The sequence below is a fragment of the Psammomys obesus genome, unplaced genomic scaffold, assembly GCF_907164565.1.
Source record: "Psammomys obesus unplaced genomic scaffold, mPsaObe1.curated_primary_1811, whole genome shotgun sequence".
Taxonomy (NCBI): Eukaryota; Metazoa; Chordata; class Mammalia; order Rodentia; family Muridae; genus Psammomys; species Psammomys obesus.
In genome coordinates, this window is record NW_026585504.1 from 48,105,812 (window position 1) to 48,131,939 (window position 26,128).

Below are 26,128 nucleotides of genomic sequence, written 5' to 3' on the forward strand. Positions count from 1 at the left end.
CACACACACACACACACACACACACACACACACACACACACACACACTATATTATCTTTCAAAATATTCTCCAGCCGGGTAGTTGTGGCCATGTCTTTAGTCCCGGCACTTTGGGAGGTAGAAGCAGGTAGATCTCTTGAGTTGGAGGCCAACCTGGTCTATAGACTGAGTTCCAGTACAGCCAGGGCTATACATTGAAACCCTGCCTCAAAAGACAAATAACAAAAATCCAAAACAAAATAACAAAACTAAATGCATTGATACTCAACATCTGAATTACCTATAGCACAACTCAAGACAATGTTAAACTCAAACTTAATTTCTAAGTCTGCTTAGAAATTTACTGATGTATAGGACCAGTAAATATTCAGTTTTAAAAAGCATATTTTAAGAATGAACACAAATATGAAGGGTTCAGGCTGAAAAAAACTACCTGGAAAGAAAGACAAGTCATTATTTAGAAAAGTTACGTAATAGAGTTTATAAGCCAACGAAATACTAAATTGGGTAGTATTTGCTTTCTTCTTAGAAACTACCTACATGGAACCTTACTGTTGGCATAACTTTAACAATCACTCTAAGAGAAAAAGCAAATTAAAAGTAGAAATTACTCAAAACAGTAACTTTACCTGATCATCATTTTCATCGGAAAAGGTTATTGATGTGAGCTTGTAGTTATTCTTCAACAAAAACTCATTGACTAGGAAGTTGAGAGCTCTCTTTTCAAGAGGTTTGATTGGCTCCTGGAAGCAAAATAAAAGACAGGTGGGAATATGTGAGCTTTGCTCCTTCAGCACTTGGGCTGTACAGAAGATAACTGGTGTTGTCAGTCACCCACCTGAATTTCAGGACTTGATTTGTAATTTTTTCGTTCCTGTAAAGGAACTTCATGTTCTGGTGGGATAAAATGAGATAATGTTTTACTATTTCACTCTTAAAAATAGTGCAGCTACTTCTACATTGTAAAAGTGGGAAAAGGCTCAAAAAGTTTTATGTACACCACCTGCAGCCTTTGTTAGGTTGGCTCGGAGGGCCTGAATGGTCTCCTTGGCTTTCCGTAGTTCAAACTCCAGGACTGGACAGGGATTTGGATTAAACACACACAGGCATCCAACCAAGAAAAGGGAAACAAAAATAAAAAAATAAAAAGCAAAGATGGGTATGAAAAAAACACAATTTGTATTGAAAACAGAAAGCATGCAACCTTTATGAAACTTGTGAACGCATGCAGCAGAGTTGATTTGCAAGCAAACTGGTGATCGTTTTCCATAGTTTTAGCAGAATTGGGGTGTATGTTCTAGCTGTCTGACAAGGAGTAGAGCTATTAAAAATTCAATCTGTGGCCTACTTTTATTTAGTAATTAACATTTTAATAATACAGGTATTTCTGTTTTAGCCAAACTGGGTAACAAAATATAATGAAATGTTTTTGGTTAACATAATTTGGGGGGGAAGGGAGGTAAACATTACTTACATAAAAAAATAATTATACTTAAAAAAGAAACAACAGTGTTTTAAGTTACTTTGATGTACTGTTTAGAATGTTGTAACTATAAAAACATTAGTGGCTAGAACTCTTGTTAGGTTGAGAGTTACAGTTTAAATGTGTAACAAATGTTGTATGCCTATACATTTTCCTACAAAGAAGCAGGTTTTCTAAAAACAAGCAGGTAATTAGTTAAAGACACACATTAAAAAAAAAAAAAAAAGGCCTAAACCATTTTTAGTTCAGTTGAATAGAAATGATTTAATCCTAAGCAAATGATTATATACATACCAATCACCTCCAAAATAGTTGTATACAATTATCTAAGAGTGGTAAGTAAAATTGGGTAGAATTTAAAAGGTTCTAATAAGTCTTTAAATAGATTATTATCTGTTAAGAGGATTAATAAAATTCAATGATTTCTCCTACTATGATATAGTCTGATTGTAAGATAACAGGGATGCTGGGGAAACCTGTTATTAAGCTCTGGGCATTATTTATCACAAACAAGATTGAACTGTATCTTAACTGTAAAGTTTTCTTAAAATTTATAGCTATTGTTCTTAAGAAATAGCAACCTTATATTTAAAGAATAAGAGTTTCTTCTGATAATGAAAACTCTGGGAAAACTGATCTCTGTCAGAAGTGGCAATTACAGAGTCAAATAAAAATTAGGCAATTTAATTTTCATTTTAAGAAATGGAACTTTGCCCTGACTGATTGATAGAAAAAGAGATGAGATGGCATCGGATATAAGAAAGCTATAAAAATACATGGAAAAATTAGGATTCACTCAGTTTGCATGTGTTCAATAAAAACTTAAGATGTAGTTGATCACAGCTATGGCAGCCATTTTTTGTGATGCACAGAGTCTAACTGCAGCAGGAATGAAAGCACAACTAGGACTGCACCAAGTCATTGCGTGCCCATGGTAGTCAGCAAAGCTGATCTGCAAACACTTCTGTGCAGCAAGGCTAAGACATTGACCCTGAACTGCAATTTCTTGAAACCCCTTAAGAGTTTATGCTAAAGTAAGAATTTATATCAGAGAATAAGTTTATGTAGAAATTTGCAAAATTCATTGTAATTTTGAAAAAACCTAACTGGACTATGCATAAGGTAAAAGTATATTTATAATGCTTTCAGAAGTACTTAAAATTGTCCAAAATGTACTACAGAACAATTGCAGATCAGAAATGCCCTACACCAGAATGATAGAAAAGATGTGGGGTGGGGGGAGAAAAAAAGGAAGGGGGAACTGGTTAAAACACAAGATGGGAAATACTCAAATTAAACTGGTGACCAGGAACAAAACAAATAATGGTTAGGCACAGAAAGCCAGAAAAACCCATGTCAGACGGCAAGAATTTACATTTTGACGAGCAGCTACATACATATTGCCAAATGTCATTAGAAGATACCAATGCTTTGTAAAGATAGCCTTCCAAAATGAATTCACTCTGCTGCATGTTTCTTAGTATACAACACAGGTTCTAAAAGACAGAGTTTTATGCTTGAAGCTATAGCACATCTCTATAAAAGGTAGAATATACTCAAGTAAAAACAGATTTGGGAGAATTTTACAAGATTTTCTTAAAAGTTTAAAAGCTGATTTTCTGATAATTTTATACATGTATACCAAGTATTTGATTTTTACTCTCATTGATTCTTTCTCCCTTCCACTGTCAGGAATGATTCTTAATGCCACACAGTATTTACACTGTGAATCTGTCTGCCAAACGCTGGATTGAAGTTCAAACTGAATTATCCTATAAGAGATATACTCTGTGAACCAAGTTCCAAGCAGTTCTTAAAATCAGAGTTCTTCCTAAAAATGTATGAGGGTATGTGTGTTTATAGAAAATGCTATAGGAACTATCAACCAATCTGCTCATTCTAATTGCCCAGTTAAAACTAAGGTGATCATAGTGAGATTAAATGTAATAACTACAGATATACATGCAATTAACACTCTGCATTAAATTTAACTGAAACAGTTAAGTTAGTTTAAGCAATATTAAATTATTGTAGGTCCCTACCCAGTAAACTGTTTTCAAATATTTATTTATCAGCTTAATTCATGCTCACACCAGATTTGAAATATTTTAAAAAATTCTATTTTCCACAACACTTAAGTATTTTTTCATTTTGATTCTAGTTTTCATTATTCGAGAGCTCAGACCAATAGGTCTGAATCAGAACTTTGGCATCTCTTAGATGTCTTCTTTCAAGTGAGTTTTCTGTATTTCTTTTCTCTCCTTAATATAACGTTCTCAGAAATAACACTTCTCAACTCTTAATACTTTAGCGTCTCATGAGTGGTTCTAGGAAAAAGAAAAACTATTTTCTTAAGAATATAAATTAGAGAGCCTAGCCTGGTGTCACATGCCTTTAATCCCAGAACTCAAGGAGGCAGAGGCAAGCGGATTGCTGTGAGTTCGAGACCAGCCCAGTCTACAAAGCCAGTCCAGGACAGCTAAGGCTACAGAGAGAAACCCTATCTAGAAAAAAGATAAAAAACAAAAACAAACTTAAAAAAAGAATATAAATGAGAATAAAAATATATTTAAAAAATGATAAAAATTAGTATTTCCACCACTCTACTGGGTTTACAGAATTCCCTGTCAGAACTTAAAAAAACAAATTGTCCCATTAAACATGACTTAGTGATAAGTACATCAAAGCAAAATTCAAACTCTATAGTTCATAGGAACTTCTACTTCTGTAGCCGTCTTAAAGGCTGAAAAAGTAGCCGGTTTCCCCAAGCCTTTAAAAGAAGAAAAAAACCTTTCCATTACTGTTCTTTCTGTTCAGGCTCCTCTATCACTTCTCTTAAAGTCGACTATCACCCTCTGGCCCTTTCTCACTCTACCTAACCTGTGGCATGCATTCCTGTGGCTTTGATGATCACAATCTTAAAAGCTTCACCAGATACAATCTATTTCCTTATTTCCTAGACATGCCAATTTGAATGTGTCCTAAGTTTTGAATTTGGCCCTAACTGAATTACATCATTTCCTTCTCACTCCTGGTCTTCCTTAACAGTCTCTTCCCGTTGATGGTATTCCATCCAGAGATTATTTGGAAGCTGACTAACAGAAGTGTGGAGATTGTTTATCACTTACAAGTTGCCTTTATCCTGCCATCAATTAATATCCAAATTATCCTGATTCTAATCCTTTAGTAACTAGCAATTTATCTCAATTATCTCTGTAACTGCTCATATGTCAAATTTTTGTGACATATATTAGTAACTACATATACTAATATTAAGATGCTGAAATATCAAATACAGAAACATTCTGTAGAAAACTTCATCTTTCTAAACTTGCCTACCCACCCAACCCTTTTGTTTGTAAAACTAAGACTGTCATCAGCTACATCTTTGGAAATCTGAAATCCACAAAAATTTAATGAATGTTGCCGTTATTTTTTATCTTAAATATAACCAACTGTCACAATATTTTTCCCTGTTTCTAATCCTACCTTCATTTTATGGTAACAAATTGCAGATAAATCAATTTCTAGAATGTTACATCTAACTTTGTTGGAATGTCAATCCAACCTTAGGATTATATATAGCTATATACAGTTATATTCTGTATATAATTTTAAGATTATATATAGTTATATACAGCTATAAGATACATATAAAGTTCAATATAAGAAAACAAAACCAATGGTTTCTGCTAATAGGAAAGAAGCTCACATACTCATACTAAAATCTATACACCTAAAGAAACTAATCAAGAAGGAGGGCTCTGGCTAAGATGCTCAATCCTCATTCAGAAAGGCAAAGAGGATGGACATCAAAAGAGGGAGAAAACAGGGAACAGGACAGAAGCCTACCACAGAGGGCCTCTGAAAGACTCTACCCTGCAGAATATCAAAGCAGATGCTGAGACTTATAGCCAAACTTTGGGCACAGTGCAGGGAATCTTAAAAAAGAATGGAAAATAGTAAGACCTGGAGAGGACAGGAGCTCCACAAGGAGAGCAACAGAACCAAAAAAATCTGGGTACAGGGGTCTTTTCTGAGACTGATACTCCAACCAAGGACCATGCAAGGAGATAGATAACCTAGAACCCCTGCACCTATGTAGCCCATGGCAGTTCAGTGTCCAAGTGGGTTCCATAGTAATGGGAACAGAGACTGTATCTGACATGAACTGATTAGCCTGCTCTTTGATCACCTCCCCGTCAGGGATGAAGCCTTACCAGGCCACAGAGGAAGACAATGCAGCCACTCCTGATGAGACCTGATAGACTAGGAACAGAAGGAAGGGAACGAAGACCTCCCTTATCAGTGGACTTGGGGAGGGGCATGGGTGGAAGAAATCAGCTTTGTGTCTCTTCAGATTTCATTACTGGGTGGACACAGAAGTTATACTCAAGCAGCCAAAAATACAAGAACAGAATTAGCCACTCTGATGTTAAAAGATAGATCTTGTGAAACAGATTCTTATGTGTAAATAATGTGTGCACAAGCTTGTGTGTCAAGGTACAAACAAACTTGTGTGCATGTAAAAGGCAGAGGACAACCTCCCATGTTATTTCTTGGGTGTGATCCATCCTGTTCTCTGATAGTCTCTCACTGGCCTGGAACTCTGGAACTAGGCTAAATGGGCTGCAAGAGAGCCCCAGGGACTCCTCCTCAGCATTGTGATTCCAGGTGCATGCCACTATGCACACTTTTTTTTTTTTTTTTTTTAAATGGTACTGGGGATGAAACTCGGGTGCTCAGGGTTAAAGGTAAGCACATTATGGGCTGAAATATCTCCCAGCCTCAGTTCTAAAGTGATCAAAGCCCTTGTCATAGATTCTAAAGCAATCCTACACCCTTGAACAAATTCCTTGATGGCAAAAACTACTTCACACTTCTATGTTCAGAATGCATAAAGTAAACTAAGCAACAGCAATTCAAATATCATGAATCTATTTTGTTACCTTTAAAAAAGCTTCAATCATTTATTAATGAAATCAGAATTTAGCTCACTTATTTTGACATCTGTTAGTACTTACAACAATTTTATGTGACAATGTATACACTTCAATGAAAACAAGCCAACAATAAAAGCTTCAATCTTTTACTTCTTTGAAAATAATGTGGCTATGTTAAAATAATTTTATTTGGGAAAGACGAAATTCTGATATCCATAAGAATATACACTTTTTCAGAGGTATATCTTATACTAAAAGACACTGTAGGCTTTAGAAATAGAACTTTTTTGTGTTCCTGTTACTGGCAAATCATTTTACTAGTTTATAAAATAAAGATTTCATTTCTTATTTTACAACTGTTAATAATATTAAATAAAGTATTTTCTATGAACACTGAACAGATTGCCTAATATTTAGAGAGTCTTTTCTAAGCCTGGGGATAGGGCCCAGTGGGAAAGCACATGCCTGAGTGCTTGGTCCAATCCCTGGGGAGAGAGGTGGGGTATCTCCATGAAAGAAACTCTACAGGGCTAAGAAAATGACCAGATATTTAACTAGTAGAAAGGTGATAAGGAAACAAATATAATAACTATCCTGTAAATATTTACAGCTGTCCAAGTGTGGTAATTCTTGTCTGCAATGTAGTACCTGGGAGGTAAGATGAGAACCTTCCCTATCAGTGGACTTGGGGAGGGGCATGCATGAAGAAATGGGAGGGAGGGTGGAATCGGGAGGGGAGGAGGAAGGGGCTTATGGGGGGGGATACAAAATGAATAAAGTGTAATTAATAAAAAATAAAAAAAGTTAAAAAAATGGGAATATCAGGCATTCAAAGCCAGCGCCTGCTACATAGTCTAAGATAACTACACAAGAACTGTACTACCAAAAAAGGGGGAGGGGCAAAAATTCCTCAAATAAAGGTTAGAAAAGGCCCACATTGGCAAGACTATGGATTCTGGACCTGTGTTATCTATATTATTGAGGGTTCCATGTGATCTAATGACAGATGACAGGACAATCATCTTTCCTGAATCATTGGTCTTTTGATTCACTTTTAAATTACTACAAATGATTAGTAAAGAATCAAAATCTTTGGAGAAGATAATTTCTTAAAGCCTCACAAATGCACATGTTTGGTTCCACAGAGGACTGAAAGCTGTTTTCTAGAATAACATGTGCTTCTACTAAGGAATATGAAGGTATTATTAGCATACCAGCAAAGTATAGTAATGAAAAAAAAGTGACTAGCTATTGAGAGTTAGAGGTAGAATATATTATTTAGATTAAAAATGTAAGATCAAAATTATCATATTCAAAACATCCCTCACCTTTTAAAATTATTTATGTGTATTTTAAAATTTTAATTTATTTATGTTTTGCCTACACAAATGTCTGTATACCATGTACATGGCTGGTACCTGTAGAGGCCAGAAGAGGACACTGGAGCCAATGGGACAGAAATTAGGGATTGGACTGATGTGAGCCCCAGCATAGACACTGGGAAATGAACTTGGGTCTTCTGGAAGCACAGCCAGTGCTCTCTGAATTACTAAACCAACTCTTCAACCCCACATTCTCCTCTTTGTTGTGCAAAAGTGTAGAGGATGATGTCCACTGCTCCATCCAAGAAGCAGCTGGAGGAGAGATTAACCTTCTTCTGATGGAATGGCTCAGAGCTTGTTTCCTAACAACGCTTTTTAATTAGAAATCAAAAATACCTAAATAACAAAAAACTCTTCAATCAGATTTAATATAATGGGATCTAATTTCAAATAGAAATCAAGGAACATAATTATGTATTCAATTTATTGGTAAGAGTTATTTTTTACATTTAACTATATAGATACAAAATCTGTTATGTTGACTCTTAAAAAAAAACTAAACAGGGTCTTGAGGCTATATTTGATCCCCAGTGCGCCAACATAAGTAGTGATGGCACACAACCATAGTCCCTGCACTTGGGACATGGAGGCAAGGAGGGTCAAAGCTCAAGGTCATTCCCAGGTACCTAACTAGTTCCATTGAGAACCAACTCTTCTCAAACAACAATCCCCCTGAAATACCACATATTATTTAGTCTTAAACAGTTAATATGTAGTTCTATTATAATGCTACTTTACAAATGATGTAATAGGATAAACCAATCCTATTCAATTTATTCAATTAACCTTCCAGTTTATTTGCTAATTTAGATATTACAGATATGATTTGCAAGTTTTTTCTTATTCTTTTTCTTTGGTTAGGGTTTCACTTGTGCAACCTAGGCTAGTTTCAAATCCGGGGCAGTTCTCCTTCCTCAAGTTCTGGAGTACAGCTGTTAGCTATTATGCTTGATTTGATTTTATATTTTGATGCTCGTTGCTAAATTATGATGACAACAAAAGTAGTTATAAAATATAGAAGGTCACACAAAATTCTTCCAGTGAACTCATCATTGAATTAATATTACTATTATTTGTACTGTTGAGTTGTCTTTTTTTGATCATTCTCCCCTTTCCTAACTTATTTAATATTCTTATTCTTAAATAACAAGTTTCTAGTCATTTTAAAAAATTACTTATTTTTATTCTTTATAATTTATATTCTTTATAATCACTTCATATCCTGATTGTGGACCCCTCTTTTGTTTACTTCCAGCCCTCCCTCCCCCCTTCTTCCTTATTCCCCTATCCTCCACAGAAAGGGGGAGTCCTATTCCCCTACCATCTGATCCTAGCCTATCAAGTCTCATCAGGATTGCCTGGATCCTCTTTCTCTGTCAGGAGGGAAGTGATCAAAGGACAGGTAATGGAGTCCATGTAAGAGACTGTCCCTGCTCCCCTTAATAGAGTACCCACATGGAGACCGAATTGCCTATAGGTTACATCAGAGCAGGGGATCTAGGTCCTCACCAGGCATGATCCTTGCAGTCTCTGCAGGCCCTGCTGGGCTCAGATCTGTTTTATCTGCTCTTCTTATAGAGCTCCTGTCCCCTCTGGGTCCTTCTATCCCTCCATTCTTCCATAAGACTCCCTGTGCGCTTCTCAAAGTTTGGCTGTGAGTCTCAGCACCTGTTTTGATCCTCTGCTGGGTAGAGTCTTTCAGAGAACATCTATGGTACGCTCCCATCTTTTTCCCTCTTCAACTGCTTCCAGTGTCTAGTCTGTTAAGTTTCTAGTCTTAAGCAAGGAATAGAAATCACATATTGGAATGACATTTTTATTAGTTCAAACCTAATCCTTCACACCAAGAAGTTGCATATAGTTCAATTAATTGTGGGTTCTGTTGCTAGACTGTTCCACTACTCAAGTCTAGTACAATCTCTTCCAGGGCCTTAGTTTCTTGTGTGTACGTGATAATACCTCAATGAGACAATAAACATCCACAGTGAGGTAAGCAAGTGCCTTACAAGAATTATTTATTTTTATTATAATGTGTACAGTAGGTTAGCACTGTATAGGTTTTACCAAACTTGCCCCATTAAGTGCAAGAAAAATCCATTAATAATAGATGTACAATTATACTTACTCTGCCCTCACAGCTCTGTCTGTCCTTTATGGCCCTAATGTTTCAGGAATGCCTACATTCCACTTAAGCTTAAATTTTGCTTTCAATTTCTCACTCTTGGCCAAAGTATGATAAAAACAAATCCTGTAACACTAAGTAGAATGATTTTAATCACAGGAAGCCATAAGCATGAAGAACCAGACACTTGCACTCAAGGAACCATAGTTTCTATATTGGCAAATTCCAGGGTAGATTCTGAGGAAATTCTCAGTAGAGTCAAATGATATTGACAGAATACAGTGTAAAACATATTGGTCCTCAGAAGTCCATACAGTGGTGATTGCTATCTATCTGGAAGGACTGGTGAGAAAGTAGGTGGCAATGGGCAAGAAGGAAACTGGATTGAATAACTAAGCAATTAGAAAAAATGTTATCTTATTAGGATGGGCAGGGTGCTGGGAGACCCTGCTGTAACCAGGTATCACAGGGAAATTAGGAATTTCTGGAAACAATTGTGAGAGGTATGAAGCATTCACTGAACTCAAAGCAAAGTTCAACCTAACAATCACATCAGAGATATTTCAACCAGCTTTGAAAAACCAAAGTTGTACTAATAGATACACATGAATGTTGGCCCTGGCTTGGATTATCAAGGGAATGACGGTAAGGTACAGTTACCTTTGAACTATGCAACTGATAAGCCTGTTTTACAGCAGTTGTTAACTGCTTGCTACAAGGAAAATTCAGCAAACTATAGGTTTACAGACATAAAAACTCCTAGTGCCACTGAACAGAAAACTGGGGTATCTCCAACTTTAGTAACACAACTTTAATAATAATCATGTATATTAACATAATATATGGTAGGAAGAAGACAATTCCTCAGGCTATTTTATTATTTCTGGAAAGTCAAAGACTCTAAATCTATCTTTCCAGTCTTACTCACCTGCCACTCTTTCATCTGTTTCCCTGTTACCATCATCTGAATATCTTGCAAAGTCTAAAGAATCAAGAGTACTAATGCTCCCAGCTCGATCTACAAAAGAGAAAAGTAACAAAACAAACAGTTGTTTACTCAGTTGTAAAATAAGAGATAATTTAGGTACTCATAAATATTTTCATTTAATAAAATCATGACTCTAAGTTTTAGAAATTCTATTAAATAGATAAAAATGCTCAATCCAATTCAACTACTTTAGATAATTATGTTTTATTATTTATTATTAAATTATGCTTTATTAATTTCATTATTTAGATAATTATGTCCCTACCCAAATATCTGCCCCACTTATGAACAAAGCATACATAGAGCATATTACAGGTAGTACAACCAGAACCAGGCAACCAACCAAACATTCCAAACAATAGCTACCTCCCCCAAGACAGTTATTTAAACTGCTACCTGAAAGACTTTGTAGATTTAGTCTGGGATAGATAACTGCTGACTGAAAACATAAAACCATGGAAAAAAACAGACCAAACACAGTCTTAATGAACTACCATATATACTATTTATCATACAGTCTAAAGTGACTTGATATACAAGAACAGCAAAGTGCCATCCAGCCCCAAGAGAAAATATGAGCAAATGAGATCAATTCATAGGCAAGTTATATTTGATAATCAGGACACAAAAGATTTTAAAACAGCTATTAGTGAATGAAAGTGTGTAGTTTGAATGAGGTATCCCCCATCAGTTTCAGGCATTTGAAGAGTTGGTCTCCAGTTATTGGTGTTTGGAGGTGTTCTTTTGCTGGAGGTAGTGTATCACTGCACACAGGCTTTGAGGCTTCAAAGGCCATGCACCGTTTGCAGGGTCTTTTTCTCTGCATCCTGTTTGCTGTGCAAGATGTGAGCTCTAAGCTATTCATGCCACCATGTCTGTCTGCCTGCTGCCATACTTTCCAACCCTCAATGGTGAGGGACACTGATCTGTATGAAAACTTAAGCCCAAAATAAACCTTTCTTCTTACAAGTTGTCTTGGTCTTGATGTTTTAATACAACAATAGAAAAGTAACAAAACAAAAAGGATTGGAAATCCTCGCTAAAAAATACAGAATAAAAAAAATACCAGTGGAAATTCTAGGAAATATCAGTAGACTTGAAAAGCAAATGTTTTAGGGAATCATATGAAGGAAGGAGGAATTAGTATATCCTAGAGGGGACAGGGATCCCCACAAGGTCCAAATATATCTGAGCACAGGGATCTTCTATGAGACTGTTTATCCAACCAAGGACCATGCATGGATATAACCTACAACCCCTGCTCAGACATAGCCCATGGTAGCTCAGTATCCAAGTGGGTTCCCTAGTAAGGGGGACAGGAATTGTTTCTGACATGAACTCATGAGCTTCCCCTCCCCCCTGAGGGAGGAGCAGCCTTGCTAGGCCACAGATAAGAACATTGCAACCAACCTGAAGATACCTGATAAGCTAGGGCCAGACTGAAGGAGAGGAGGACACCCCCTCTCAGTGGACTTGGAAGGGGGCAGGAGATGAGGGGAGGATTGGGAGGGAAAGAAGGAGAGGGCTACAGCTGGGATACAAGTGAATGTATAAAATTATTTAAAAATAAAAAAATATTAAAAAAATAATAGAACTAAATTTAAAAAAGAAAAGCAAATGTTTCATACCAAAAGTTCAATGAAGAGTATAATAACAGAATAAGCATGACAGAGTATTGAGTTAAAAAGTGATTACAGGAGAAGTAGTGAGATGGATTCAGTGCATAAAAGCACTTGTTGCCAAGTCTAATGACCTATGGCCAGTCCTTGGGCTTCAGATAGTGAGAAGGGAACCAATTTCTGCAAACAACCCCATAAGTTCTGGGTATGTGTGCACAGACATATACACAAATGGGGATTTAAAAAAAAATTAACGAGAGTTTTCAACATGAAGAATAAAGAAAAAAGACTAAAACAAAAATTAACAGAATTGTTTCCGTGGAACAAAACAAAATGTCTAAGGTATGTAGAAATGAAGGTAATAACAGATAAAACAAGAGGTTGGGCAGATATCGATTCAAAGTAGTTATAAGACACCAAAGAGGACAGGGTACAGAAATAGAGCAGTATCAGAATCAAACTGCTGAAAAATCAAAAGAATAGAAAATATTAAAAGCTGACAGAGAAAAACAGCCCATCACATACACAGTGTACATATCACTACAGATACATTCATTTGTCAAAACTCATCAAACTTAAAAAGTTAGTATCTATAATATATAACGAATTTAAAAATAATATATAAAAAAGCTAAAAACAAACCAACTCCTCAGCATCAAGAAAACAATCTAATAAAAAATGGGGTACAGAACTAATCAGAGAGTTGTCAAAAGAGGAAACATATGTCTTACAGAAATGTTCCACATCCTTGGCCATCAGGGAAATAGAGATAAAACTCCGCTGAGCTTATATCTTACCGCAGTCAGAATGACCCAGATCAATAAAACAAATGACAGCACATGCTGCTGACAGGGTGCAGAGAAAGGGGACACTTATTCACTGCTGGTAGAAGTGTAAGCTGGCAGAGCTATAATGGAAATCAGTTAGGCACTTTTTCAGGGAGCTGTGGATCAATCTACCTCAAAATCTATCTATACCAATCCTGGGCACATAACCAGAGAATTCTATATTCTATTACAGAGACAACTGCTCATCCATGTTCATTGTTACTCTATTCATAATAGTTATTCTAGCTACTTGCGAGGCCAAAGTAGGAGAATCATTTGAACCCAGGACTTCAAAAACTGACTAGAGAATCTATCCAAAACCAAAATATAATGAAACGCCACAGAGTTACATGCTATCAAGTACTACTGTAAGCACAAAGAATTTCTTCATAGACCAGCATGCTTGCTGTGTAATTTCTTAATGATTCACTATATAGCTGAGCAACTTATGATGAGGCACCATAATTGGAAAACCAGAAAAACCTGTTCTTAACTTCATTTACCAAAGCTGAGAACGAAATCTTTTATACACAGGCTGAATATAAGATATGCAAGTGATTCTATAAATCACATGTAAAAGTAGCTTTATATGTACATTGAATGAACATTTACTGTGGTTATGAAATTAGTTCCAGATCACTGAAAAGGTTATCTTGGAAAATGTATATGATATTCTGAGAACTAAATTTACCAAAACCCAAACCCCAAACCCATTGACCAGTTGTTGACTGAAAAAAATTAGTTAATTCAGTCAAACATTTACTGAATACTTACTGTGTAAGGTCATTAACAAGAATGTAGATATTAAAACAAACAAACAAAAAACAAAAACAAAACCAATCCAAGAACAATAAAAGCAAATTGGATACACAAAATCCATGCAAGATATCTAGTGTTGATGGTGCTTACCTGTAATCATAATAGCACTATAGCTGAGGCAGGAGCATTTTGGCCTTGAGCTCAAGGGCAATCTAGTCTGAACTAATAGGGAGACTGTCTTAAAAGCAGTGACAAAATCAAAACCAAACTTCTACCCTGTCAATGCAAGTACATTTGTGCACACTCACATCCATACTGTGTTTAAAATAAATGCATAAATGGTCATAATTGACTCTGGAGCAGAATGTTAAGTTTTAAATTATATATTCCTCTTTATAGTATTTGAATATTTTGTTTGTAGTTTGGGTATTTTCTTCCCACATTACATTTAGTTTCTGTTGTACTTTATAATTTTAAAATCATAAAATACCAAACACACAATTAAAAGGTATATGTGTGGGATTTAAGAAACTAGCATTAAATTGAAGTTCTTTTGGTAAAATGCTCATTTACTCATTGATGTCTTAAAACCTTGTCATGATATATAACTGTATGAATTCAGTAGAATTCAATGAAAACATGTAATATATAAATTCAACAGGTTAATAATTTTACCTTAAAGGTAACTAATAACCTTTAAGATTGAGTTCATATATAAGTATTCAAACATATTAGGTACTTAAGGCTAGATTTTAGCAATTCATGTCCAAGAAAGGGAACCTACAAAATGCCTCTAAAATATGAACAGTAAAAAACAGTAATACCCAGACTTTTCTACTTTTGCGGGAATGCAAACTTGCTCCTACTGCTACTGGGTAATTGTTTTAAGTGGGCATTGTGTTTATGAGCCTCAGAGGAAAACTGTCTGCTCTTCTTGCTATGTAAGGTTAGTCTTGAATTTGTTTGAAATGGTTACAGATATTAGTAACATTGGCAGTAAAGGATTATAAACACTTGACAAATATATTTAACCAAAGTGTTAAGAAAAGCTGATATCTGCACATCTCAAGACCTAGACATTTCTCATTCACTAAAAAGGAGAGAAAACTATGTAGGGAGTCTTCTATTGCCAGCTGCTTTATCTCCAATGATGAGTCTCATTTTTCACTGGTCACTATTTTCAAAATATATGAAGGCAAGAAGAAAGTTTTGAGATAGTCCAAGTTCATCATTTTTACAGATGAGAAATGAAGGCTGGGTATTTATTAAATTAACTTGCTAACCTATGCTGAAGAGTTAGATACAAAAGTTAGTACGACCTGTTCCTTACTTTACCTAAGCCAAAAAGCAACGAGAGTTAAGTCACATATGTAGACAACAATATGATCAATCACTTTATGATAAACTGTCCACAGGCTAAGAGTAGAATTTCTATCTTCTAGCAGCCTTTGGGTCACAAGAGTCTACAAGCTAAATTTCAGGGTTAAAGTACTTTAACTTAGAAACTTATAGGCTGAAACAATCCACAAACCATTTATGTAAGTTAAAATTTTGATAATGCCAAGTGATTTTTACAATATGCCAGGCTGTTAGGCAACAAGGATGATTATGAGATATTATAACAAGAATTATTTATGACCACTTTGTGACCAATTCTTCTGTGGCAAGTACCTTATAGACAACTTGTTGACTTTCATTACAACTCCACCCAAGAAGAGTTACTACCATCAGCCTTTTATAGCAAAGAAACAGACCTACCCTGAGTCCTGCAATTATGAATGGGACTTTGGGGGAAGGAATACAAGTAGGGACTTCCTTTCAGAAGAACATGAGTGTGTGAATGCGTCAGGAAAAGGAATCAAGAACTAGTTTAGGAATACACTGGGCACTGAGGAAATGTGATGAAGATTAAGGCTTTACTTACAAAAATACATCTGAAAGAAGCACTTACAGGATGGACTTTACTGCTACATATAATGAGGTATTTTAATGTCAAATTTTATTATATACTAGTCAAAATAAGGGGCAAATTCTAAAAAAGCAGCACATTTTTTTTTTCCTATAATGCAAACTTTTGTTAATTACAAAGATGTTTGGAAAGAGTTGTTTTGGACAGGAGGAAGTAACTTTGAATAGTAATCAGCCACACAGCTAGTTCAGTTTTGTAATTATCGCTACTCAGGAGGCAGATCCAAGAATTCAAGGTGTGCCTCTTCCACAGAAAAAGTTCAACGGCTACCTGGCAACTAAGAAAGGCCCCATTTTTTGTTTTGTTTTGTTTTGTTTTTTAAACTTGGTAACCTATGCTGAAGAGTTAGACACAAAACTTAGTAAGACTTGTCCCTTACTTTAATTAAGCCAACAAGCAATGAGTTAAGTCACATACATTAAACAAACAAAAAAAGCAAGAGAGGAATCAAGAAAGCAAGGAAAGGAAGGGTGAAGAATACAGCTTTGTGGCAGAGATCTTATGTAGCTTGTGTGATGTCCTGGATTAACTACTGAGTATAGGGGTAGAGGAGAGGGAAAAAAAAATTATTAAGAACTGCTCTTTGCTTTACATAAGCTCATAAGCCATTAGAATTAAGTCATGTATGTAGACACCAACATGATCAGTAACTTTATAATAAGCAAGCTAAAAGTGTCTTCCAATCATTAGCCCAACAAATTTAAAGTGAAATTAAAAAAATAAAATAAAAAGCAAGAAAGAACCACATATAGGACAGAGGACTAATAGCTAGGATCTATAAAGAACTCCAAAAATTAAATAACAACAAAACAAATCAAATCAACAAATGGGCTAATGAAGCAGACAGGCAGTTAAAAAAAAAAAAAAAAAAGCAAGTGACCAGTAAATATTTGAAAAAAATGCTCAACATTTTAGTCATTAAGGAAATGAAAAACAAAACTGCTTTGAGATTCCATTTTGTCTTAGTCAGAATGGCTAGCATCAGGGCTAGAGACATGGTTCAGTGGTTAAGGATCTTTGTTGCTTTTGCAGAGAACATAGGTATAGTTCACAGCATTCACATGGTGGCTCACAACCATCTGAAACTCAAACTGCAGATGTCTGACACTCTCTTCTAACCTCTACATGTACCAAGCACATGTATGTGGTACACAGCATACATGCAGGCAGAACACACTCACACACAAAATAAATTTAAAAGAAAAAAAAACCTTAAAATGGTTATTATCAAGTAAAAAACAGCAGATATTTGTGAGGATGTGGGGAAAAAGAAAGCCTTATATACTATTGGTGCGAATACATGCTCATATAGGCATTACGGAAGTCAGTGTGGAAGCTCCTCAAAAAACTAATAGACCTATCATATGTATATGTATTATATATACCTGAAATATTGCCAACACACCATAAAGATCCTTGCACCGTAATAACTGTTTCTATACTATTTATGACAACACCCACAAAACACTTTTTCCTTTTTTCTGGAAAGGAAAATGAAATCATGGTATCTGGTGGAAAATGGATGAACTGTAAGTGAAACAATCCTGATTCAGGAGGACAAATAGCACAATTTCTCATACATGGACTTTAGATTTAAACTTATACATGAACATATGGGCTATATGTGTGTCAAAAAGTAAGTGAAATTAAAAAGGAAATTGTAATAGGAAGAAGAAATTATAAAGGGCAGTCAGGGAGAGGGAATAATGCAATACATGTGACATAAAAGCAGAAGGGAGGACAATTTAGAGGGAGGGAAGGGGCTTGACCAACAGGAGGGTGTCAGGGAGAAATGGAGGATAACAGTGAGGAAGAGGGGATGATTACAAATAAAGAATAGTGGCATAGATGTATGAAATGCCATAATAAAACCCATTACTTTGTATGCTAATTGAAAAATTAGTAAAAAGGAACAGCGAGCTGGCTCAAGTGGGTAGAGGCACTTCCTACCAAGAATGACAACCTGAATTCCATCCCTGGAACTCAAGTAGAAGAGGGAAGAGAAAATTAAAATCTGCATAGTTGTCCTTTGGCCTCTGCTTGTGGGCACATACACACATACATTAAATAAAATACATTTAAGAATGAAAGTGAAAAATTAAATTTTATTAATTATCTTGCATTGAGGTATTCATATCCTGTCTTCTGCCATCTGATCTTTAAAGTTCTACATGTGCCTTTTTATTTGTGACACCTTCCCTTAACAACTATGATGTTTATATGCCTTGTCTCTCTACCATATGCTAATTCGGTTCACTTTATAATATTTGTTTGTTTGTTTTTCGAGACAGGGTTTCTCTGTGTAGTTCTGGCTGTCCTAGAACAGCCTGTAGACCAGGCTGGCCTTGAATTCAGAGATCTACTTGCTTCTGCCTTTGGAGTGCTGGGATTAAAGGTGTGCTCCATGACCTGAGGCTTCATTTCATACTTTTTGATCTTCCCTATCTCTGACAATATTTATACATCATGCATAGGATTATTTACTACATATTTGTACCCAAGTACAAAGAATTCATAAATTTCTGTTAATAACAGTAAATAATACTAGTAAAGTGGGAAAAAAATCAAGAAAGGAAAGAGAAAAGAGGAAGCCACAGAATAAGGGTAACATTGGTAGTTCAGATGCAAGCTGAAAGTATGAACTAAGGTAGCACACAAATACAGAGCTGAGAGAAGGCAGAAATATTAAAAACGACACTACTTTGAGCAATCTTATACCTACACAACAAGACTAGCAGGTTTTAAAAACAAACTGACTTGTAATTTTTGAAATGGATAAGACAATTTGTAAAACTACACTCATGCTTACAACTTTGTTTTATTCTCCCTGAGGCTGAACCATGCTCTATCACTAGAAAAATCAGATGCAACTATGGAGCTAAGCTTCTTGACCAACATAAATCATACAAGCTAATTTGGCTTTGTTAGATGATTTGATTCAGAATAGTTGATAAATGTGCTTGGATCTGGCTGGTAGTTAATGCAGAAACTCACAAATGATCAGAAAATGTTAGTTGAGTGAAAATGAGAAAATCATATCATATTCCCCCAAAGCCCCATACTATAAAAGAGGGGGCAAAAACAAAACAAAACAGACAAACAAAACAGAAAACCGTAAGAGCCAGAAGTTAGGGAGAACTAGAGTAAAACAGTGTCTTTTGGACATGACAGGACTGTTGCACGAATGAATTCACAGTGTAGTTGCCCTGAACAAAACCTGCACAAGATCAAGGCAATCAACATTCCAACAATGAGCAGGGAGGGATTCACAAGTCCACACAACTACCTGGGACGCTACAGAGAGTCGATGGCTTCTAGGAGAGTCAGTTCTTTAAGTGCATGCATGGCCTGTGGTAGGGCAACCACGCTCCAGTGAATGGGCACACATCCATGAGTATATGGGCAGCATAGAAGACTTGGTGGGTCATTTTAAAAGAGGAACATGAAATGAGATGGCTAAAGAGTTGGGGGAGAAACAGAAGATGGATATGTTCATAATATAGTGTACAAATTTCTGAAAGACTGAAAAAATTCTATTAAAAGATCTGTGTAGGCTTAACTGATGATTCTGGATAGCTTACAATTAACATGTACTGTGTGACTGTCCTGACTTTATCTTAATGCTGTGTAGTATGGCTACCTTGGTGAAATGGAGTGATGCTCCTGGCAGGTCATTCACTCTCCCTCAATATGATGCTATGATTTCTCAATTCATCCTTTAGATTAGCAATTTTGTATCACTTTGCTTGTCTCCTGTGTTGATTGACCACTTTGAGTGAAGACACACTCTGAATTATGAGATTCCTTACTTGATCATATATTAAAACAAACTAACTTTTGCTGAATTATGTCTTGAAGCAGACATAACATAGTAACTGTGGTAGAATGAATGTTAAGATACAGATCTAAGTTCAAATCCCATATCTGCCACTTAAAAGATAAAATAAGAAAAGTCCTCATCTCCCAATCAGTGCCCCCCCCCCCCCCCCACAAACAAAAACCTAGGTGTATATAGTACAGTTTGTCTACCATATGCAGGGCCATCGGTTTAATCTCCTGACCTGGGAAATGAGAGGCAGGAGCTCCAAGCTAACAAGTAAAATGACTATATTAAAATCATTACTGTCATCAAATCAAATGAAAAAAAAAAAAAAACAGATCTAAAGGCTATGATGTAGGTTAAAACTAGCTAAGTACTATATATATAAAATAAGGGACATTTGGGTCCCTATGAGGTAGTTTGTCAGGTGACAATCATTAGATAATTTAGGAGTTATAAAAGAAGGAAATGTGCTTAGGATTTACTGGGATAGAAAACACACCCTTTCCAGTTGTAGGGCATCAAACATTAGGCTCTAGAATCATTCAAAAGTACAGACACTTAGAAAAATCAATTAGGCTTATTTGTTAGTAAATTCCAGTTAGCCTCACAGAACACAGCAAAGTATTAGTATTAGTGTGGGAAAAATTTGATGCCTCTCAAAAAGGACACTAAGAACTTCCATATAAAACTTATATATAAACAACGACTGTGCCACTGATTACTCTCCTGCTAAAACTTATTGTAGCAAGGAAAACAAAAAAGGACCAGTTCTCTAGCTTATTCAGAGAAAAAAAGCCTTCACAGTGGTGCTATGGTGAGAAAAAAAGCTGCTGGCATTAAGATCCTGGGTCTGCTCTACAGAACACTACTGAAATTGGTGTAGTGAAATTGAATTATGCTGATATTATTCAAACAACACATTCTATGAAACAGAAAAATCCCATTTCCTTCTTTTTATTAGCATATAGTAATTATACAAAATAATGGAAAAAACAACTGACTTAAGTCTCCTAAAGACAAAAGGTCGTTAGGGGGTCCAACTTTAGTAGTGTGCAGCGACATTTCGTGTTCTGTTCTTTTTCTTAAGTGAATCAAAGAATTACTAGGAAACATTATTTCCTGGTAGTCTGATTCAAGGGACTGGGGAAAAGGGAAAACTGCCTAGAGCAAAATGCCCAAGTAATAAGGAAGTTTTTCTAGAGTGCCACAATAGCCAATGAACTGGAAACTGATGTAAAAGGTCCTGACACCAACAGGAGGGCCAGGAGCAGTGCCACACAGGCCAAAGACTGGAAACCAATACAAAGAACAGCTACAGAGAGATCTTTTTGCTTCCAGTACATAGGACAACTCTTATTTCGTTCAACAGTCTCTCGCCTCTCAACACAAACCTAGACTCAGTACCGCCCACCAATACTCTTCAGCGGCAAGTAACTCTTCTAATCCATTGTCTGCAGGTGCGACAGGCGGCGCCTACTTACTGAGCTGTCCTCCGCCCGACGTCGTACTCGGTTCCCGTCCTCCTGCGCCTCCAACGCCGGATGCGCCAGGAATCCCAGGCGCCCCTATCCCTGGCGGGGTCCCACTCTGCCTCTCAAAGTTGCCAGGATTGGAGAAGTAATCGCGCAGCCGTGGGAGCTCACGGCCGCTCTCCAGCAGCTCGGTGTGCAGCTCCAGGGCAGTCAGCAGGTATTGATCGCGCAACAGCTGGGCCGCGATGGCATCGATCGACAAACGGGCAGGGGGCTCCCCGCTGACCCCCAGGGCCGCTGGGGGGGCGGACGCCTCCGCAGGGAGCCCTGGCCGCGAGCTGCTCCCCAAGGCCACGGGGTCCTGTGGCGACAGCGAGCCTGCAGAGCCAGGATCCAGGCCGACCCCGGCACCCAGCCGAAGTCCTGACCGACGCTCCTCGGTCGCCACCACCTCGTCGTCGTCCTCATCGGAATCGCTGAGGAATGGATTTACGCCGCCACCACTGCCACTACCTCCGGGCGCCATCGCCGCCATCTTATTCTGTCAGGAGTGTGGGTGCTTCCCTGCCTGGCCCGACAGGCCTCACCCTGAATCCTCGTTAGGTCCCGGGAGCCACTGAGCACGTAGGCAGCCGAAGCCCACCACGTCCCTCCTTCTCACCTCGAGACTACGCCCAACTGGGAGGCAAGAGGCCGGGATGCAATAGCACCTGCCGCCTCAGCCGCCGCTGCACCCCAGCAGCCGGCTCGGCAGGCGTCTTCCTGGTCTCTAGTCTCGCGAGAACTGGCTTGTGTCCTGTCTTCGCCCCGCCCCGTTCCCGCCTCAGCCCCACCCACCTCAGGCTCGGAGTCGGAAAACTAAAGGAACCGCTCAGGACTCAAACGTAAAGCACCGCCCACAACCACTCGAGGATTGGCTGGAGGTTTTGGTCCAGCCCAGAGAGGTCTCGCGAGATCAGAGAGGAGGGTTGGGACTTGATGGGGGCGTTCCCTGGAGGCGCAGGTGGAGGTAGCTGAAGGGCTGTGTTCTGAGGGGCGACAGGGTAACCCTCCCGAGACCTTTCGTGACGCTAGGTCCTACCTTCGTTCCGAGGAGGCCACGTTCCTGGACCGAGCCCGAGCCGCATAAGCCCAAGGTAAAGTTCCGGGACCCTTGCGCTTGAGGTGTGGCGGCGCCAGCCCGGTGGCCCCACGCCCGCTTGCTCCCTTCCTGCTGGAGATTTTGCCGCTGTTTGCTCTCAGACAGCAAGTGCGCTGGGCAGTATTCAGAATCTGGCTTCTTCCCTTTTTGGTACTTTCCCAGCCGTGTCCTTTCTCGATTGGAATTGTAGAGACAGCTTGTCCTCCTTGCGGTTAAGGGAGGGCGCCTTGCCGCCCCTTCCGTCCGGCAGTTGGACCTAGAGAGCTGCGGAGTGCAGATAGAGCCTGGACGGAAATTGCAACACTTGAGTTACGAATTGCCTTAGCGCCCACCCATCTGTGAACAGCCTGGACTTGAAAGATAAACTAACTGCTCTGTAAACTGTTGGAGGGTAACATACAGTTTGCATCAGAGGAACTTTTCAAACTATTACGCGCTCTCTCACCAGTCCAAGTGAGTAAACTTCAGTCTGGGGAGCTTCGATGACCTGGTCAAGTCTACTGCACATTCAGTGGAACTAGCATCACCTACTTTTTGTCCAAAACTATTCTTTCTCACAATCCCATGAAACTTTTCTGAGTTCCTTTAGGCTAGAATCAATGTTTTGATTTAAAATCAATCAAATTTTAGCGATTTTAAAAGTTGCACTCAGTAGTTTCCTTTATGAAACGTTAGCCCATAAGTATACTCTAAGTTTGGGAGCTTATTTATCTTTTGTGTTACTCCTTGACTGTGGTCTGAGGTGGTAAGGGGAGGTTTCTCTGTCAGACTGCCAGCTTCTGTTTTGTTACACACAGATTGCCACTTTTATTTTTGGTTTTAGATTTTTTTTAGATTCCTACTAACGAGCTAACAGACAACAAAATAAATATGCAGCAGTGCTAACTCTGTTCTGCACTACACTGAAGCACTGAAGTATCTCGTTTGGCTCTGGAAAAATTAATATAGAACATTGTTATATGACCTTTCGTCTGGTTATTGGTGTACATGTAAAGTATGCCAGCAGTTAAGTGTAGGCTTTAATTCCAGTTTAGTCGGTCTCGATAAACTAAAATTTCATTTGAATGAGGCTTTGGGTGTTTTTTTTTTTTTTTTTTTTGTTATAATTATTGTTTGGGCTTTCTTGCAAGCTATTAAAATAGTGCTACATGTAATATGAAGGTATGAGGGAGAATATTGGAGGTTGGAGTGAATGGTTTAAATGGGCATAGGAGACAGGGAAATGGGTAGAAAGTTAACCCAAATACTAAAAGAACGTAAGGAACCTTTCCACATTGTAGTAATTTAAAAATAGTGTTAGTAGTAAGGATTTGTTTTTAAATAAGATTTTAGCTTCCAGTTCTTTGGGCTAAATATTATTCTGTGCCATTTATTGATGAATCTGAAAAAAAAAATCTTCAGTGTCATGGAAGTAGTACAAAATGATCAATATTGGGTACTGAGGACATTGGTGGTTTTTAAAAACAAGTAACAGTGGCTAGCAGAGCCTGGAAAAGCAAGGTCAGTAGGTAAAAAAGAGGCAGCAGCTTTAATTTAGTGTCTGAATTGTAAAGCACTAATTGAAAATAGATTAAAAATGTTGCCTACACATTTTAAATCTTAAGTCTTAAGAAGTTGAACGTAGAAGTTTTTTGGCTGACCTGCTATACACATCGAAAGTTACTGCTAGTTCCTCTCCTGTAACCACAGGCTTATGTATCTAACTCCAGGCTTTCAACAAATCAGCTGACCAGTCTTCCCATAGGGTACTTTGCCTCTCAGGATCATGCATGAATAGTTTTAATGAACACACTGGGATAGTAAGAATTTCTGACCTCTACTTATAATTTATTAATAGTTGTTGGGAATTTTCTCTCTTCTTTGGAAGACTGCCTAGATGAAAGCCTTTTAGGCTGACATCTCACCTGAATAAGGATAGTCATTGAATCTCATCTTTCAGTAATAAAAATATAAAAGATAGCGTATTTTCCTAAACACTTCATTTATATGTTAAAATTATTTGTGGATTTCATTGTTTTAAATAACCGCAAATTACATAAATGCCAAGTTTGGTCAATTAGTATTTGATAATGTCTAATACGTTCTTAGTTTGTAGTTTATGGTGGCATATATCCCACAGATATAAACTAAATTTTTATAGACAAATGAACATGGGTTTTAAATTTTAAAAGTTAAAATTTAGTTATGCATTTATTTTGGAGATTTCCAAACAATTCAACTATGCCAGTTTTCTTTTTCAATAAATGTGAATGAGAAGTGATTTCATTTAAAGAAAAATGTTATATTGCAATATTGCTTGAGATAAATGTGATTGAGTATTCATTCTTTCAAGTCACTATAACTTAATATGTAATAAATTACGTAAACATAAAACATGGACTTTTTGGGTGTGTTTTGAAAACATCTTTGAAGCTTAACAGCTATGATTCAGAAAACAGAGCTAAGAAAGGCGACATCTAGTGGCTGTAGTACATATTGTCATTGAAATGTAATCTTAAGTGATTTATTTAGCAACATTTAACTCTTTTCATAAAAATATGGTGGATGCTAACGATGACCTTTCCTGCTGTTCTTGAATTATTGTGAAGTGACAAAAGCAGACATTAAATCATCAGTTACGTACTGAACCCACAACTCTACCACTGAGCTAAGTCCAAAGCCCCACATAGACATTTTATTTAATCACATAAATGCTATTAATAGTCAAAAGCTGAAAATAACAATAATTCAGTGGTTTGCAATTTGGGATTTGTTAGTAAAGATGCATTTGAGGACAAAATGTGGTAACATTATGTGATATATGGGAGGAGTTTGTTTTTAAGAGAAGTGGTAATACATGTTCAAGGAAAAATGAATAGCCGGGGCTGGCAAGATGTCTCAGTAGGTAAAGGCATTGTCGGTGAGCCCGAAGACAAGTGTTTGATTCCAGAGTTGCTTTCTGATGTCCACATATGTGCCATGGATTGCATGTGCATATGCATGTGTGTGCGCACAGAAAAACACACGAGTACACAGATGCTCATGCACACACTGCACATACAAACACAAATAAAAACACAATAAAACATTTAAAATGTTAATATATATTTTTAAATACATATAAAGCTGTTTGCCTCCATAAAAATGGAGACATTTAAGATAAGTTTTTTTAAAGAAAGTGTTTTTTCTTTTTTTCGTTCTTTATTTTTTATTATTAGTTACATTTTATTAACTCTGTATCCCACTCCCTCATTATCTCCCAATCCCATCCTCCCTCCCTCATATCCTCCCTGCCCCTCTCCAAGTCCACTGATAGGGGAGGACTTCCTCCCCTTCCGTCTGACCCTGTTTTATCAGGTATCTTCAGGACTGGCTACAAAGTCCTCCTCTGTGGCCTAGCAGGGCGGCTCCTCCCTTGGGAGGTGGGGAGGTCAAAAAAACAGCCATTGAGTTCATGTCGTAAATAGTCCCTGTTCCCCTTACTAGGAAAACACACTTGGATACTGAGATACTATGGGCTACATCCGAGCAGAGGTTGTAGACAAATATTTGCAACCATCCTTGTTGAATTATGATATATATATATATATATATATATATATATATATATATATATATATA

The 26,128-nt window shown here is 37.4% G+C and overlaps 2 protein-coding genes across 9 annotated transcripts in view; one reads left to right on the forward strand and one right to left on the reverse strand.

The window, feature by feature from the left end:
- Window positions 1-22,144, reverse strand: part of Relch (RAB11 binding and LisH domain, coiled-coil and HEAT repeat containing) — an 86,146-nt gene extending 64,002 nt beyond the window's left edge. For all 6 annotated transcript variants that reach the window (XM_055601303.1, XM_055601313.1, XM_055601296.1 and 3 more), the window contains exons 1-5: window positions 21,397-22,144; window positions 10,859-10,948; window positions 1,004-1,075; window positions 839-894; window positions 630-743 (exon numbers count right to left, since the gene is read on the reverse strand). In XM_055601303.1, coding sequence (XP_055457278.1) covers window positions 630-743; window positions 839-894; window positions 1,004-1,075; window positions 10,859-10,948; window positions 21,397-21,922 — 858 coding nt within the window. In that variant the 5' untranslated portion in view covers window positions 21,923-22,144. The remainder of the gene's footprint in view (window positions 1-629; window positions 744-838; window positions 895-1,003; window positions 1,076-10,858; window positions 10,949-21,396) is intronic.
- A 239-nt stretch (window positions 22,145-22,383) lies between these two features.
- Window positions 22,384-26,128, forward strand: part of Pign (phosphatidylinositol glycan anchor biosynthesis class N) — a 105,988-nt gene continuing 102,243 nt past the window's right edge. For all 3 annotated transcript variants that reach the window (XM_055601354.1, XM_055601364.1, XM_055601371.1), the window contains exon 1: window positions 22,384-22,523. The gene's annotated coding sequence lies outside the window, so the exon portion shown is untranslated. The remainder of the gene's footprint in view (window positions 22,524-26,128) is intronic.